Raw genomic sequence first — 18,378 nt, 5'->3', positions numbered from 1 at the left:
TTATACGTTATCTAGGATTTGAGGGAGCAAACAGTGCGACTGCATTCATTGGTTTTCAGTCATACTATCAAAATGGGCCTTCTGAAATGGCAAGTGTGCCTTAGGAATGAATATAACAATGTTTTTAATGTTATCCAAATCCTTTGGAGTTGAGATTGAATGTTGAAATCTATTTCATGCTGTATATTAATGAGACAGCATTAAACTGAATAATCATCTAGCTTCATAAGTTTCTGACTTTAAACTATAACAGGAAATGCATGAAAAATGAAGAGTTAAATTGAACCGCAAAAATTTCCTGGTTGGTGTGCAAGGGCGGGACCCGCTTGCTGACGCGTAAAATGACGCGAGGTGATGTCGGGCGGAACTCCTGATGTCACCCCGCGTTATTACAATTTTCAGGGTGGCAGGGACGCAGCCGAATCAGCTGTGCGCCTGCCCGTCAATGGACAATTGATGCCATTTAAAAAGTAATTGCACTAATTAAAGGACCTGCCTGTCCAACCTTCAGGTTGGCGGGAAGGCCGGGAGCCCTGGCGGGCATCAGAAAAAGCATGAAACCTCATCCACGGGCGGGATGACGTTTCATGTAGGTTTTTAAAAAGTTAATAAATGTTTAATTAAAAGCGATGGACATATCCCAACTCATGTGACAGTGTCCCCACCTGCCCGCATAGGGAGCGCATAGAGCTTTTTGGCAGACGTCACGCTGGGCGAGCCTTAATTGGCCCGCCCACGTAAAATGGCAGCGTGCCCCCGATTGGGGGTGCTGATCGGAGCCGTGCCTGCATGCGCCCGCTCCTGAACGTCCCCACCAATGGGGGGACAATTCTGCCCCTGATTATTACCATTGTTTATGGAGCTTGCAAAACCTATGGAAATTTAGCCTGCCCTCATGGAAACATTTTTAAACCATGGGCGGAATCATCCCAGATTTGCACAAAGTGTGGTAGCAGTGGGGGGGTAAAACAACATTTTACCAGTCGGCCACAATAGCAGCTTTTCATGCCATATCATCCAAAACCTGCCACATTAATTATGCATTCCCGGGAAACACGCCATTTCCATGTCAGCAGGCTCCCATTCACCCACCATGCCATCACCTTGCCACTTCAGCATGCCGGGCGCTATATTTATTGTCCAGCTGCGTGCACACCTCTCACTGCTGCCAGCCCACGACTGCTGCAAAAAGACTGCAGCCTCCAGGTTCAATGACGCATCCCTGAAGTGCCTTTAAAGCGCATGGGATTGTGGGTAGTGTATTGGGATGGATAGAAAACTGGTTGGCAGACAGGAAACAAAGAGTAGGAATAAACGGGCCTTTTTCCAAATGGCAGGCAGTGACTAGTGGGGTACCGCAGGGATCAGTGCTGGGACCCCAGCTATTCACAATATATATTAATGATTTATATGAGGGAACTTAATGTAATATCTACAAATTTGCAGTTGACACAAAGCTGGGTGGGAGGGTGAGTTGTGAGGAGGATGCAGAGATGCTTCAGTGTGATTTGGACAAGCTGAGTGAGTGGGCAAATGCATGGCAGATGCAGTATAATGTGGATAAATGTGAGGTTATCCAATTCGGTAGCAAAAACAGGAAGGCAGATTATTATCTGAATGGCTATAAATTGAGAGAGGGGAATGTGCAATGAGTCCTCGTACACCAGTCGCTGAAGGTAAGCGTGCAGGTGCAGCAGGTGGTAAAGAAGGCAAATGGTATGTTGGCCTTCATAGCCAGAGGATTCGAGTACAGGAGCAGGAATGTCTTGCTGCAATTATACAGGGCTTTGGTGAGACCACACCTGGGATATTGTGTGCAGTTTTGGTCTCCTTATCTGAGGAAGGATGTTTTTGCTACAGAGGGAATGCAGCAAAGGTTTACCAGACTGATTCCTGGGATGGCGGGATTGACATATGAGGAGAGATTGAGTCGGTTAGGATTATATGCACTGGAGTTCAGAAGAATGAGGGGGGATCTCATAGAGACCTATAAAATGCAAACAGGACTAGACAGGGTACTTGCAGGAAGGATGGTGGGGGAGTCTAGAACCAGGAGTTACAGTCTGAGGATATGGGGTAGACCACTTAGGACTGAGATGAGGAGAAATTTCTTCACCCAGACAGTGGTGAGCCTGTGGAATTCATTACCACAGAAAGTAGTTGAGGCCAAAACATTGTATGTTTTCAAGAAGGAGTTAGATATAGTTCTTGGGGTGAAAGTGATCAAAGGATATGGGGGGAAAGCGGGAGCAGACTATTGAGTTCGATGATCAGTCATGATCATAATGAATGGTGGAACAGGCTCGAAGGGCCAAATGGCCTACTCCTGCTCCTATTTTTTATATTTCTATGTAGGCACAGTGGAGGCTCGCCTTGATGTCCTGTACTCCTGTTCTGGCCACAGGATGGGTAGCAACCTCACTAATCCGGCTTGGGAGGCTGTGGCAGCAGTGGTCAGCCCTGCAAAAGAAGACAGCCACCCAGTGCAGCAACAGGATGAATGGTCTCATCTGTTCCACCAGGGTAATTCACTCTCCTCTTCACTCTCAACTCACACACTCACAATCCCATCACATATTCACAGGAATTTCACAGCTCAAGGGACAACACCACTAACTCTCACACACAGCCCCACATCTCCAACATCTTCATTCCCTCTCGCACTCACATCCTCATCCTGTACATGGCTCCGTGCACCACACAAACATTCCACGCAGTGCCATGTGTCCTGCTCACACTCGCTCTATCTGTTTTCATGCAGGAGAAGCTGGCTCACAACAGCAGGAAGAGTCCCAGACCAGGGAGTGAGGGTGGTGGGGGTGGCGGGGGGGTTGTGTGCGGGGTGGGTGGGTAGAGTGGCCCTCACTCACTTTGAGGAGTGTTCCATCACGCTGACTAGTGAGGACATGGACCATGCTTGTGGTGATGGTGATGTCAGTGGTGAACACCCTCATAAGGATCCTGCACCACATCATCCCTCTCTCAACACAAATGTGAGTGTTCTCTCTCTCACATGCTTTTGACTCTGCTGCCATGCACTACTTATCTCTACATTGGTACACACGGAACTCTGGCAAGTGACTGACACCCTCAGCCAGCCAGTCCCTCAGCTCCATCCACGTCCTCACCTCCAGCCAAGAGGACACCTCCTCCATTGAAGAGCTGGAAATAAGCAGCCTGGAAGACCTGTCACAGCACTTACCCACACCCTGCAGCAGCACAGAGACACACAGCTCAGTTCTTCCTCCAGCTTTACTCCTTCTCCTTTCCTGGCTCCTTCCTCCCTCCCCTCTGCACACTCCTTTCCTCCCCAGACTCCATCCTCCTCTCTGCACTCCTTTCTTCCCCCAGACTCCCTCCCCTCTCCACATTCCTTCCTTCCCCTGGGCTCCTTCCTCTATCTGCACTCCTTCCCCCCTCCGAACTCCTTCCCTTATACCTTCCAGCCCCTTTACACCTACCTCCCCAGTTGCTATCTTCTCTCATTACCCCCTCCTCCTGTATTCCCTCCCACCTACCAACCTCACCCCCTGTCACCTACATTCCCCCCTCCCAACCTCACCCCCGACACCTTCATTCCTCCTCCAGACTTCACCCCCCCCCAACACCTGTTCCTCCCCCAGCCAATCCTAGGCCTTCCTCTCCACCCCCTCGACCATCATCCGTTGTGAGCATCAACGGTGACTTTCCAACTTCCATGAACTGTTTCACAGCAGAACCTCATCCATGAGAATCCACCCAGCAGTCATAGACATTCCTCCAGGATCCCGTTGCTGTCAGGCCCCAGCATCTTCTGCTCCTCGGATGTCCGCAATGTGAGCAAGACCCTAGCAGTGAGTCCCGACTTTTGTACGTCACAGTTGTCAAGATGGGTTCTGCACCGTCGTGTTTTCCTGCCGATGTAGGCGGATGATCCAGTAAGTTGTGGGGGGTGTGGTGAGTCCGGTGGGCTGGCCTTATAATGATATGCTTATGTATTACAATAAGGTTCCCGACGTCCAATGGCGGGTATCGCAGCCCACCATCAACGGGCAGAGTGGACAATCACAAACTGGTTTCATGATGTCGTGAAACCAATTTTTGGTCTTCTTGCCATATTGTCCGCTCATGCCACTGAACACGTCCGATGCCAGCAGGCACGGAAAATTCCAGCCCATATGTGGGAATTCTATTTGCATGTTATCCCAACGAGTTTTCTGTCAGATTACTTTCTTGTTACAAATATAGTAACATTCAAATCGGGTTTTAGAATTGAAAATCAGTTTACCAGCTTTATTAACTAACAAGATTTTAACATTTCTATTAAATGGCTGTTAGTATTTACATCTTGAAACCTTAGATAGAATGAACAAGGATTACAAAAGACTAATGTGTCTTCAATGTATTATTTTCTAATATATCAAGAGAATTGGATCTAACACACTTTTTATTTGTCACATTTGCTTCCTGTAAATCTAACTTCTTTGCCATCACTTTGTTGTTTGATTTAAGTTAAATAATGGCAAATCAGTACTGAAGGGGTAAAGAATGTACAAGCCAAAAACAAGGAAAGTGGCCTGAAAACTACATGAAATTATTGAAGACAGTTTTTGAAACTGGGGTGGCACAGTGGCGCAGTGGTTAGCGCTGCTGCCTAACAGCTCCAGTGACGTGGGTTTGGTCCTGACCCCAGGTGTCTGTCTGTGTGGAGTTTGCACATTCTCCCCGTGTCCGCATGGGTTTCCGCTGGGTAGTCTGGTTTCCTCCCACCTTCCAAAGACATGCTGGTTAGGTGGATTGGCTACAGTTAAATTGTCCTTTAGTGTGAATGTATTCCCTGTCATGTCCTGGGTGTACCCCATCTAGTACCCATTGCCTTTCAAGATAGGCTCCAACTCCCCATGACCCTGAATTGGATAAAGCGATTCTAGTAAAGTGAGTGAGTGAAGTGAGTTTTGGAAAATGAATTGAATGTCAAGTGTATTGTGATTTTAAATTGAATTTTAATTACATTTTTTAATAAAAATCTATTAACTTAGTTTTCACTTGGGAAAGCAAGTCAAGCTGAGAGATAGAGAAAGAGAGACGTCGTTCAATCATTTACATTTATCTAATGTTCGTGCAAGATTTGCTTATGCAGCTGATGTCGGCAAATGAAACATTAACTATTTGTTCTTGAATCTAAAATGCAAGAAGCTGTTGCATAAAAACAAAGCATTCTAAGAAGGTAAGAAGTGACTAAACTGTTGAACTTGAATCTGTACTGACTCACGGGGAATTCAAACTTGTTTCACAAACACTTTTTGTGTCTGAACGGTGCAAGTAACAATTTAATGTAATTTTGGGCAGAATATTGCCGTCTGTGTGCGGGGGCGGGTCCGACACGCCGACATGTAAAATGACGCGTGATGCCACTGGGTGTGCGTCCTGATGTCATCTCACATCATTTCGATATTTCATGTGGTGGGCACGCAGCAGTGCTGGCTGCGCACCCGCTGAACTGTCAACAGCCTATTAAAGCCATTAAAAAAGTAATTAAAGTTGTTGACAATGCTGCCCAGCCAACCTTAAGGTTGGCGGGCAGGCAAAGAGCCCAAGCGGCCTTCGTGTTTTTCAGGAAACCACATCCACGGGCGGAATGAAGTTTCCTGAAGGTTAAATAAAATAAATAAATAACTTTTTCTTAATTCACAAGCATGTCCCAGCTCATGTGATGCTGTCAAATGAAGGAACATGTCTAAATAATTTTTCACTTTATTTATAAAAACATTTCATTATGTACTTAATCTCCCTGAGGCAGCTCCGTGCCTCAAGGAGATTGCTGCACTCTTTCATGTGTATGCGTGAAAGGGCACAGGCCCCGATTCTCCCTCCTCCCACCACTCGCACAGGTAGCGCTGAGTGCTACGGAATGCGTATTATGCTGGGTGGGCCTTAATTGGCCCGCCCACATAAAATGGTGGCACGCAGCCGATCGCTCCCAGCCCAGCCAACATGGGTAAAATTCAGCCCTATGAGAATTTAACAAAACTCCACTTGAAAGAAATGGGGTGGGCGGGGGTAGTTAGTAGAATTTATCATTAACAGAGAATGACTGAGCACTTGGACAAATGCAAACTGATCAGAGACAGCAGTGCCGATTCACCAAAACAATACTTAATCAAACAGCTATTTTATTAAGACAAGTTTCATTAAACTTGGTTTGTAATCTACTGAGTATGGAAGATTGAGGAATATATAGTTGAGGCATTTAGACTGATAAAAAGATTCAGTAGAGCAGATGCAGAGAAACTATTTTCTCTGGTGGGGAAATCCAGAACAAAGGGACATAATCTCAAAATTAGAGCAGGACCATTCGGGAGCAAAATCAGGAAGCACTTATTCACGCAAAGCGTAGTAGAAATATGGAAGTCTCTGGCCCAAAAGACTGTAGATTCTGGGTCAGTTGAAACTTTCAACACTAAGATTGATGGATTTTTGTTAAGTAAGAGTATCAGTGGATATCGAACAAAGGCAAATCAATGGAGTTAAGATACTGATCAGGCATGCTCTAGTTGAATGACAGGACTGGCACAAGGGCTGAATGGCCCATTCATATACTTATGTTTGCAGAGAAGTAATTAATAGCAAAAACATAGAGTTCCGGAAAGGTTAGGGAGGAGATATCCTTTAACTGTCACACAGCAAACAAGAGTGATGTAAATACATTCACACAGCATGTTCATTGTCACAATACAGCAACATAGGTAAACATGTAAGTATTCTACTAGGAGATGCAAAATAATTACTCATTTCACACTACAGCTAAATTCTTACCAAATTTACTTCAAAATAAAATTGATAATATAGACAGGAGCTCTAGAAACTAAGCTATACTTGATAACCGTTAATTTTAAAAAGTACAACTAACCCAGTAGTGTGTCTCTTGTGGAGTAGTAATGAAGCCACACAAAATAATTGTATATCGTGACATTTGCTACCTGTGGTTGAGTTCCTTTAGGCCCAAGTAAACTCAGCCAGTGCTGAGTAGCAATTACATAATCTGGGTGGATTGTAGTTTTGGCTTGGTCCAATGCATCCAAGAACTGCTGTTGCTCCATTGGGGTCACTGAAAGGATATTTTTTCTAATCACTGGTGTTTTTCTCAGCTCACAGTTTTGGCCAGTCCATCCAAATTTGCACTCAGCACAGTTATACCCGGCATAATTTCCTATTTTAGTGAAGAGAAAATGTTTACAAGTTACAGAGAATGATCACTTCATATTAGTTATTATGATTTTTTAAATATAAACTGTCATTACAGATCTCATTCAACTGGGAGGACACACCATCATGGATACTGCAGCTGCCAACACTGCTCAACATCATCCCACCCGTTTAATATAGGGCACTGAATTCATTTGTTGTCTCTATTGCTCCCAAACTTAATAATGCATTTCTGCTTATTCAGCAGAATCAACTTTCAATTTTCATTCTGCTGAAAATACCATTCTTAGTGAACACTGAAATGAGTCTTTCTTTTCTTCTGCTAATCAGCCCGGTGCTAATGTAAGCCCTTTGCTGTTCTGAATGCTCCCAATCTATTCATCAATGAAATCTCATTTATTCCTGATTAGCCCAGAAATTCTGTTCATTTCCTAGACCTTTTCCTTACCTGCAATCCCTGTCCTCATGCCATATTCCTTTTACTTTGCCAGTTCCTCTAACTACTATCTCGTATTCACTTCTTGATTACCCTGTAGAAAATCATATTTTGTAAAACAATCCCACTAAAACAATCTCATCATCTGTTTATCTCTCCACAGATACTATCTGACGTGCTGAATATTTCCAGCATTTTCTGTTTCTATTTCAGATTTCCAGCATCTGCAGTATTTTGCATTGGTGCCATCCAGTTCTAATCTTAAAAAAGAAATTTCCTCCATTCCTTCATTCCTCTTGAACCTCATGACTAATAGGTCTATCAAATCTTCTAGTCCCTAAACTCCAGTAAGGCTCCTGAACTGATGGTTTCCCACTCATAGTCAGATTTAGACCTGGGCTTTACAGCATCTGTGCCCCTTGAAGAAAATTTTTGCATCTGCAGAGCGAGTTATATATAGGATTCCCAGATCATCTTATTCGCTTAAGCATTGATACTGGCATCAGTGTAAAACTCATGTAAATATGTAAGCATTTGAACTATTTGGAAAATTCTGTGCTGCCTTTAGAAACAGTTCAGCCTGCACTCTTCAGCAATGGTCTTGAAAACCCACAAAAGAAAGGAACAGTGCTTGTTTTTTTTCCAGTTCACTCTTGAATAATTTCACTAGCTATCTTGGCAATAATTTTGTTGTGTTTGTACAGAATCATTATAATATAAGCACCATCTGTGCCCAGAGGGTAGCAGGCCAGGGCCCATACTATGAAGTGCCTTCGAAAATTTTATTATGTTAAAGCTGCTATATAAATGCAAAGTATTGTTGTTGGTAATATCTGGTGAGCTGTATCATTCTAGAATCATGTTGGACTCTCCTCTCCAACCTATGCTGCTTTTCCTACTCTATCTCTAAAAAGGTTTTTAACTCTTACCCCATGCCACTGCCTTAACATTAGAATTTTCTGAAATCAGGGAAGCTGCTAACTGCTCAAAAGTCTAGTGAAAACATAAATCTGAAGATCACAGAACCATATAGAACCACAGAATAATATAACACAAAAGGAGGCCATTTGGCCCATAGCTCTTCACCAGCTCTTTCTAAGAGCCATCTAGTTAGCCCCACTCCACTTGTCTTTCCCTATATCCCTGCAATTTTTTTCTCCTTCAAGCATTTAACCAATTCCCTTTTGAAAGCTGCCATTGAATCTGTATCCACCATTTTATCAGGTAGCACATCCCAAATCCTAATCACTCATTGCATAAAAAAGGTTTGCTTCATGTCATCCCTGGATCTTTAAATCTGTGCCCTCTTGCTGTCAAACCTTATATCATAGAAAAAGTTTCTCTTTACTTACTCTATCCAACTCCTCCATGATTTTAAACACCTCTATCAAATCTTTTCTTAGCTTTCTCTGCTCTAAGGTGAACAACCCCCAGCTTTTCCTGTCTATTCACATTAATCCCTCATTTGTGGACCAATTCTAGTAAATCTCTTCTGTACCCCCTTCAAAGCCTTCCATCCTTCCGAAAGTGTGGTGTGCAGAATCGGACACAGGTGGAGCTGAACTAATGGGGTGAATTTTTCCTTTGGCGAGTTGGCTGGGTGGGAGCAGGCAATGGCAGGCCTGGAGCCGATCATCACCCGCAATCGGCTATGTGCAGCCATTTTACACAGGCGGGAAAATTAAGGCTTACCCAGCTTAATGCGCAGCTGGTAATGCTCAGCGCTACCTGTGCGGGCAGGGGGAGGAGGGAGGGTCGGGGCCTGAGCTCTTTCGCACATGCATGCGAAAGAGTGCAGCAATCTCCCTGAGGCACAGAGCTGCATCAGGGCGATTAAGTAGATAATAAAACTTTTTTTAAAAATAAAGTAGAAAATTATTTAAACATGTCGCCTCATGTGACAGTGTCACATGAGCTGGGACATGTTTGTGAAGTTAGCAAAATGTATTTAATTATTTTATAAAACCTTCAGGAAATCTCATCCTGCCCCCGGATGAGGCTTCCTGAAAAACACGAAGGCCACTTGGGCTCTTTGCCTGCCCGCCAAAATTAAGGTTAGATGGGCAGCGTTGGTAATAAGTTAAATTACTTTTTTAACGGCCTTAATAGGCCGTTGACAGTTTGGTGGGCGCGCAGTCATCTCTGGCACGCGTCCGCTGAACGAAATTGCGAAATGACGTGCAACACCGTCGGGACGCATGCCCAACATCATTGCAGGTCATTTTACACATAGGCGTGTAGGGCCCACTCCCACATGCCGACAGGAAGATTCAGCCCAAAGTTTTATAAAGGTTTAGCATAACTTCCTTGCTTTTGCATTCTGTTCCTCTATTTATAAAGCCCTGAATCTCTGCTTTGTTCATGTATCTTGCCAATGTCAAAGATTTGTTCACAAGCATCCCAGGGGCAGAATATTACGCTTTGTGTGCAGGCACGTGCCTGAGACGCCTGAGCACAAGATGATGTCAGGCATGCAGCCCGACGTCATCGCACACTCGTGATATTCCATTCGAGGGGTGAGCACCAGTGTCAGCTGCACGCCCACCTATAATTGAAAGGCCTATTAAGGCCATTAACAAGCTAATTAAATTCAAATCTACTCTGACTGTCCAAGCGGCTTTTACATTTTTTAGGAAACCTCATCCACGAGCAGGATAAAGCTTCCTAAAGCAGATAAACATTAAATAAAAATTTTATTTTGGAATTAAAAACATGTCCCATCTCATGTGACAGAGTCACATGAAGGGACATGTTTTATTAAATTTTTACTGTATATATTAATTATTTAAACAGCGCTTCAATCTTCCTGATGCATGGAGCTGCTCACCTGCTCCTCCCCCTCTCCCACACAGGTAGCACTCAGCACTGCTGCTCGCGGTCCACGCAGGGCAGTCCATCACTGGCCTGCCCATGTGACATCGCGGTGCAGAGCCAATTGCGGGTGGGCATCAGCTTCCTGACTGCCCCCACCCACCCCCGCCGAGCACCTCCGCCAAGGGCAATATCTTGCCCCAGGTTTCTGTCTCCTTGCACCCCCTTTGTTATTGTACCATTTAGCTTGAATTGTTTCTCCTTATATTTCTACCAAAATGTATCATTTCATCCCTCTGTGCTGAATTTCATCTCCCATGTGTCCACCCATTCAACCAGTCTATGTCCTCTCGAAGTCTATTACTATCTTAGTTACTGTTTACTATGCTTCCAAATTTTGTACCATCTGCAGATTTTGAAATGATTCTAGTACTGATCCACTGTATATCTCCCTCCAGTCTGAAAAACAAACATTCATCATAACCTTTGGTACTGTGCTCATCTCTGGTCTCTATTATAAAAAGGCTAGAGGTATTGGAGAAGCTACAAAAAGGATTCACAATGATCATACCATAACTTAAAGGATATATTAATCACGAGGGACAGAACACGATAGAGCTCTTTAGAAAATAGAAAAATGGGAGTGGTCTGATAGAAGACTTTAAGATAATGAAAGAGTTATCGTGGAAAAATGTGGGAAAATACTTATACTTGTGATGGAATCCACAACTAGATGCCAAAAATATAAGATAGTCACTAACAAATCCAATGAGGAATTGTGAGAAATTTCTCCACCCAAAAAGTGGTGAGAGTGTACAATATGCTACCATTATTGAGTGGATTAACATGGATGCACTTAAGGGAAAGCTAGGTAAGCTCACGAGGAAGAAAGGAATAGAAGAATATTCTGAAGAAGTGAATTGAAGTAGCGTGAAAGGAAACACCAATGGAGCATAAATGCTGGCATTGAACAGATTGTCCAAAAGGCCTGTTTCTGGGCTGTACACTTGATACAACTGTATATGTCTGGCACTTAATGCTGATTCATGTGATTTCAATAAATACTATAGATTGGAAATAAAGTGTTCAGTTTAGGTAAATTCAAACACATATTATAGCACAATAATAAAATCAAATTGAAAGATGGAAGGGTTAATAAAAGGTTTAGATCCATTACTTGAACATAAGCAGAAATAAGAAAGCCCCATTACCAGTACACTTGCAGGTCCGATTAAAGAATTTCAATGGCCACCTCTCCCGATCATCCACGTTTCGCAGGTTGTACGGTCCACTCCAGGGTTTCTCACTGACTTGCACATCAGCACATTTTCCTCGATTAAGTTCAGCCCCACAGAGCACTGTTGGATCTGAGCCCTGGGATGGGCAGCACTGTTTGGAGAGCAGGGCAGAGACAGTGGTGCATGCACGGGGAAATTGAGCATCAGCCAGCTCAAAAACCCCTAGCACAGTCCACAGCCACAAAGATGTCCACATCCTACCAAAATACAATTAACTCACTTAAAGATTACGAAGAATTCACCCGTTACTACCAGACCCTTTCAAATGGAGGACACTTGTGTGAAATCAAGTTGTATGCTTCAACAAAACTAAATCCTTGCAGTGTGTGCATACGCATGGATTGCTAATAAAGCCTCACTTGAAGGGATAATAACTGAATGGATCTTAGGATTTTCACATGACTTGTGGCCTTTTTAACCTGCAGCATTTTTTCACTGGGCAGAGGTCTTATAACCCTTCTGATAATTTTACATTGAAATTCTAATTGCAAGGGAATTCAATGATATTGATGCAATGCAAATAAAGGAACAGTGGTTATTGTCTAAGTTATGATGCTGTTTGTGTTGGATGTGATGTATTCCCGTGACATCTGCACTCCACTGCTGATCGAAGTCACAGGTCAGGGGTTTTCTGTCAAAGTAGTCTTGTTAAGTTGTAGCAGTATGTCCTGCAGATTCAACAATGCAGGCTAAGTGCACTGCTGTTGGAGCAATGGATATTGAGTTTGGTCATGTGGCTGCCCTTTCCAGGATGATGCCAAGTTCCTCAGAGTAGAGTTTCTATTTTTGGTGCAGATTAAGTCATTGGTGCAGAGGTAACTCATGCCCCCTATTCCTGAGAACATCAAGATGGCATGCACCAGGTATGGTTGTTCAATCTTTGGTTTTGAAGTGAAGACTTGTCTGTGTCTAACTCAGCACAGAGGATATTAGCGGGCAAAGATAGCAGATAGAATGAAGCAGAGGTGGAGAGTGTGGTACTTGTGTTCTCAAACGGTGCAGGGGGTTGGGCTTGGAGAGAGTGGGCCTCCTACTTGGGTCCTGAAGCAGCAGCACAGCAAGGCACTGGCACGTTTGGAGGCAGGGGGACTAGGCGTTTGAAGGGAGCCAGGCTCAGGCCTAGAGGGCAGGGTCCATTGTTGCAGTGGTCTGATCCTGTGTGTCCAAGCAAAGCAGCTGTACCACACATGGCAGGTTAACAGTCAGGGAAGGGACCTTTAGTTTGAAGCAGGGCAGGTGCTGTGGCAAGGTCACAGTGTTAGTGTTCATCGACATGGCTGCTCAGAAAGTACGACCTTGATGCAGGTCAGTTGCTGCTAGGAAACTTTTACCTAAGCAAGAGATCAGGTTGTTGTGGGTGAAGGGCACTGTGGGATGGGGTGGTTCATGGGATGGTCATGTACTCACACTGGGCAACTGCAGCTGATGTAGAATTGAAATCCATGTCAACAGAGGTGCTCATACCTTTGTCTCTTTTTTTATCTTTGTCTGCTGTCGTCACACAGTTCACTTAATGGATTTACAAGCTCATACCTCAATCTTTTTGCAACCTTGGGCAGTGGAGGTAGGGATTCGCCAGTGGAAGGCCTTGGCTGCACAACAACATAAGCCACAAGGCCATCACCCAGCACCAGCCAAAGGGAAAGGAGATCAGGAGGGACCCAACCAGGGCCGTCTTCATCATGTCAGCATGTGTTCAGAATGCGCACCAAGGTCAGGATTTTTCCTATGGCAGGCGGGCTGTGCAGTAGTGGGCAGGGGTGGATGCGGAGCCGATCGCCACCCGCGCTTGGCTCTGCACCACCATTTTATGTGGGTGGGCCAATTAAGGCCTGCCCAGCATAAATCGCAGCTCCTGAGATCAGCGGGAAGGGGCGGATGGAGGCGGGAGGCCAATGTCCACCAGGTCCAATAGCAACCCGGCGGTCTCTTCAAAACTGGCGCAGGCTGCCATTCTAAGGCTGCCACTAATATCGGTCAGGAGCATGACGGATAATGTCCTCGGAGAGCAAGCCAGGTGGGAGGGCAGGTCGGCAGTGCCTCACTGCCCTCATTGAGGAGGTGGCAGCACGCTGCGAGATCCTGGTGCCAAGGGATGGGAGGAGAAGGCCCCGTCATATAACAAAACGTGCCTGGGAGGAGGTGGCAGAAAGGGCCAGCTCCCATGATGTGGTGAGACGCACCTGGGTGCAGTGCCGCAAGCGGTTTAATGACCTCTTGCAGTCAGGAAGGGTGAGTACTGTGTTGGCATGGGTCACTTAGCACAACAGTTAGGTTGCACCCCTCCCCACCCCCCACCAACTAGAATATTGTTTTTGTATTCATTAATTCACAGGATGTGCCCTTCGCTGGGTGGGCCAGCATTTATTGCCCATCACGAGTTGTATGTGAGAAGGTGGTGGTGAGCTGCCTTCTGGATCCGCTGCATGTGGCGCAGGAACACCCACAGTTCTGTTTGGGGGCGAGTTCCAGGTGGTGGTGTTCCCATCTATCTGCTGCCCTTGTCCTTCTAAGTGGTAGTGTTCATGGGTTTGGAAGGTCTTAGAGTGTGAGTGGCAAATGGGATGGAGGTAGCATCTGGGCAAGGGTGTCAGCCCTGGCTGTTTGGATTGAGGGCATGGCGGCTCCAGGATCATGAATCGGCTGAGCTGATCAAAGGTTTTCCTCGGGGGTGGCAAGGCTGCAATGGCATGCAGGTACAGGGTGGACAAATCAATGCTCCTCTCTCCTTTCAGCAGAGGGCAACCCCACCTTCTCATCATGACTAGATACAAGCAAGAGGCACTGGAGCTGGAGAGGCACCATGCACCCAGGTCAACCAGCCACCGTGAGTTTGAGGTGCCACTGGGAGATAAGAATGCCATGCACTGAGGTCACAATGTCAGTGCAAACATTCCACTGTTGACTGTATATTGATTTCAGCATCCAACATGGATTGCCCACTGATAATGGAAGGAGGAGTGCATCCTGATCTGGATGCTAGGCATGCACATTAACTGTGTAACGACTTCAACTAATCAAATGTCCTTGTTCTTCCTTTCAGTCTCACCGGGGCATGCCTGGATTCAGGAGGCAAAGGGACAGCTGCTGACCCCCAAGAGCAGAGAAGACATTAACGCACCAACATTACACCCTCTCAGCCAGATACCAGCACCTCGGTGAGGATACAATTGTCAGCTAGTACCTCGGTGCACAGCGGTGAGGGCACTTCACACTCGCTTGAGGTGCAGGCGGAGGCAGAGAGTGCCCAGGGTGCCAACAGTCAGAGGAATGCTGGAGACCAGGAACATGCTCAGTCGGTGGCTGATGATGTGCCTCTGGAGTCGTCCCTGAGGCAGCAGATGCTGGAAGTCCAGGAGGGTATGCGGGAGGGAATGCGTGCCATGGTCTCTGTGATGGAGGAGCCCATGTGAAGCATGAGCAATGCAATGACCCTCATGGCCAAGCGCAATGCCCCCTCCTTGGAGAGAGTGGCGACTCTTATGGAGAGGCTCCTCCAGGAGAACAAGCAAAGTTTCCTGGGGATGTGCTCGGACCTGCAATCCCTCAGAGCAGCAATGACCTCAGGTGATCAGTATCAGTGTGGAAGATGGATTGGGCACCCAGTATCCCAGCTAGGTGCCCAACCATCAATGGTGAGCAGAAAGGCCAAAGAGACCTCACTGTGTTGCACGAGCTGCTTGTCGTCTCTTTGAGCTCCTCTCAGGGTGCTCCAGATGACGGCAATAGCTCCTCTGGATGCAGAATCTGCATCCTATGGTCACACACTATCTGCACGTTCATGGAGTGGAATCCCTTCATGTTGGCGAAGGCTCCCGGCTCACCTACTAGCACCTTGATGGCCACATGTGTGCAAGTCAATTGCACCCTTGATGCCGGGTAACCCAGCAATCACAGCAAAGCCTCTGGCTCACTCTGGGAGATCACTCACCGACCCCTTGAAAGAGCCGGAGGCATAGAAGTTGAGGGCAACCATGACCTTCAGTGCCACTGGCATGGGGTGTCCACCCACACAGTTGGAGCTAATCTCGGACCCAATCATCTGACATATATAGTTGACTGTTTCCCTTGAGAGACAGAGCCTCCTTCGGCACTGTACCTCAGACATATTGAGGTAGCTGCTTTGCCACCTGTATACCCTGGCAGCAGGATAGTGGCGTCTTCTGCGGCCCCTTCCACCCTGGACTTCTTGTTGGCCCTGCGCCCTTGTACCTGCGCCTGTTCTCCCAAAGGTGGCTCCCCTGGAGGCTGAATATGGACTCCTGGCCTCCTTCCCCTTCTGGCCCTCTCTTCCTCCCAGAGGAGGTGCCTCCAGCGAAAAGCACAATCCTCATTCCCAGAGTAAGGCAATGTTGTCTGTTATGATTCCTCCAGAGTCCTGAACTGAAGCCTGTTCTTTCTGTCAAAGCAGCTCTGAAGAGAAATGAAGTTGTCCTGTTCACACAAGCAAGTAGCAGTAAGTAAAAAACCAAAGTTCTAACAACTCGCATTAGCGAGCCCACTCACCCTTCGTATCCTGCCCGTGGTTGAGCTTTTAAAAAATGTGGCCTACCCGCCTGCCCGTTGCGCCTGTGCAATGCACTGAAAATCGCATGGACTGTGAAAAATCACCTTCAATTGCTGCCTCAAGGGCTTTAACTGGCCTGTTAATTAATGGCAGAGCTCATAGCATGCCTGCCTTCCAAAGTATCAAGATGCATACGGTGGCATCGGGACACACACTCGATGTCATCGCGCGTCATTTTACATGTCAGCCTGCCCCTGCACACTGACAGGAAAATTCTGCTCCAACTACCTCCCGATGTCCGAAAAGCAACGTGAGAGATGACTAAGGCTTTCTTGGAAGGAGGTTACTGACCTGTGTGTGCTCCTACAACAAGATTGCCCTTTATCTGAAGGACATTAATGAACCCGTTGGGTTTTTGAACAACCCAGCAGCTTTTGTGGTTATTCCTTTTCCAGATTTATTGAAATCAGTGCCATAATATTGCCTGTACTCAGGACTTCCAGGTGGCTCATCCAGCATCTTAACCATTAGGCTACCTTAAATTTTTGATTCTCTGGTTCCATTGGTGGTGAAATAAATTATGCAGTCCTCCTGAATAACACATCAGTCACCTTCTTGATGCTGTGTGGCAAAGTTCATCAGATGCTGGAAGGGTCCAGTTGCAATGAAACTTAAGGCAATGATAACCTTGACTGGCACAGACCATGCTAATCAGTGGGCTGCATTTGTTCAGGAATATTTGGCATACTTCATCAATAACATCAGGGGTGCGTGGAGGAGGGAATAAACGCGCAGCTTTGAGGTTCAGAAACTTTTAAGAAATCTTTGTGATCAGTAAATCCAAGGCAGTTGACATCTGCCTGTAGGAAACAGACACATTCAACAAAACCCCCCTCTCAGAGTTTCTAATTTAACCTCTCCATCTATGATCTTCCTCCTCTTCTTAACAAGGCAAATAATCATTACCTTTGGAAATTCATGTGTCCAGTCCAAAGATATACTATAGAACAAAACCAGCAGCAAATGTCCTGACAGAACCTCCAAAGTACCAAACAGAAATGAAGCTAAAGTAACAGCAACTTCATTTGCTACAAACAAAATGACCTTCTCCAAGCAGTATTCATCACATGAATAGCTCCTACTGTCAACTATGATGTGGGGAAATGTGAGCTTATCCACTATGGTAGCAGGAATAGAAAAACTGACTTTTTAAATGGTGAGATACCTTTAAATATTGGTGTTCAGAGGGATTTGGGTGTCCTTGTAACAAGAAACACAGAAAGTTAATGTGAAGATACAGCAAGCAATTGGGAAGGTAAAAGATATTTTGGCCTGTATTGCAAGGGGGTTTGAATACAAGAATGAGGAAGTATTGCTGCAGCTGTGAAACCACACCTGAAGTACTGTGTACAGTTTTTGTCCTTATATGAAGGATATACTTGTCTTAGAGCAGGTTCTCTAGAAAGGCTCACTAGATTGATTCCTGGAAGGTTTTTTACATTCAAGACTGCGATTGATAGCTATTGAACTGTAAGAAAATCAAGGGATATGAAGATCAGGCAAGAAACTCGAGCTTCAATGCTGCTGTGCTGCAGTCTAAGTGCCACATTAGACTTCAAAGCATGAGATTAAATGATAGGTATTGTAGGTTTTACTTCTATTGTATTATTACAGAACCTCTATTGACTTTACAAATTTAGCCCTTAAATTACCTGAAATTGAAATTGGGATCAGCAGAACCCATTGATTGGATGCTACAGGGGCTGATTGGAACCAAAATAGCATCCAATGCTTCCATGAAACTTATGCTGCAAGTCGGCCAAGCTGCATTTTGGTGAAGGTGTTTAGTGCGCATGCAGTTAAGGTCTGCCAGAAGCATACAGAGATAGCAAATCATGGTGTTGCTGATTTGATGCCAGCACTGTCATTTTGGAGCTCAACACTCCAGCAAAAACCCACTCTTAAGCTGATATTGAAGAACATGTGGTAAGCGGCAAGAAGGACTCCCTCCCAGCTCTATTTAAAACGATCATCGCTACATACTGCTAATTGGTTTACTTTGGCTATTGATATGATTCTACAAGTGCTTTCCTTAGTTGTTCCAAGTTGCAAAAATTTACAATGAGTTGTGTGACAAGTAC

The 18,378-nt window shown here is 45.5% G+C and overlaps 1 protein-coding gene across 1 annotated transcript in view; it reads right to left on the bottom strand.

The window, feature by feature from the left end:
- Positions 1-11,926, bottom strand: part of dct (dopachrome tautomerase) — a 42,008-nt gene extending 30,082 nt beyond the window's left edge. Inside the window, exons 1-2 of the mRNA XM_041198730.1 lie at positions 11,644-11,926; positions 6,890-7,189 (exon numbers count right to left, since the gene is read on the bottom strand). Coding sequence (XP_041054664.1) covers positions 6,890-7,189; positions 11,644-11,926 — 583 coding nt within the window. The remainder of the gene's footprint in view (positions 1-6,889; positions 7,190-11,643) is intronic.
- Positions 11,927-18,378: the final 6,452 nt, after the last annotated feature.

This window comes from Carcharodon carcharias, chromosome 11, assembly GCF_017639515.1.
Source record: "Carcharodon carcharias isolate sCarCar2 chromosome 11, sCarCar2.pri, whole genome shotgun sequence".
Classification (NCBI taxonomy): Eukaryota; Metazoa; Chordata; class Chondrichthyes; order Lamniformes; family Lamnidae; genus Carcharodon; species Carcharodon carcharias.
The sequence above is the reverse complement of the archived record's forward strand: the minus strand, read 5'-3'. Positions and strand labels throughout refer to the sequence as shown.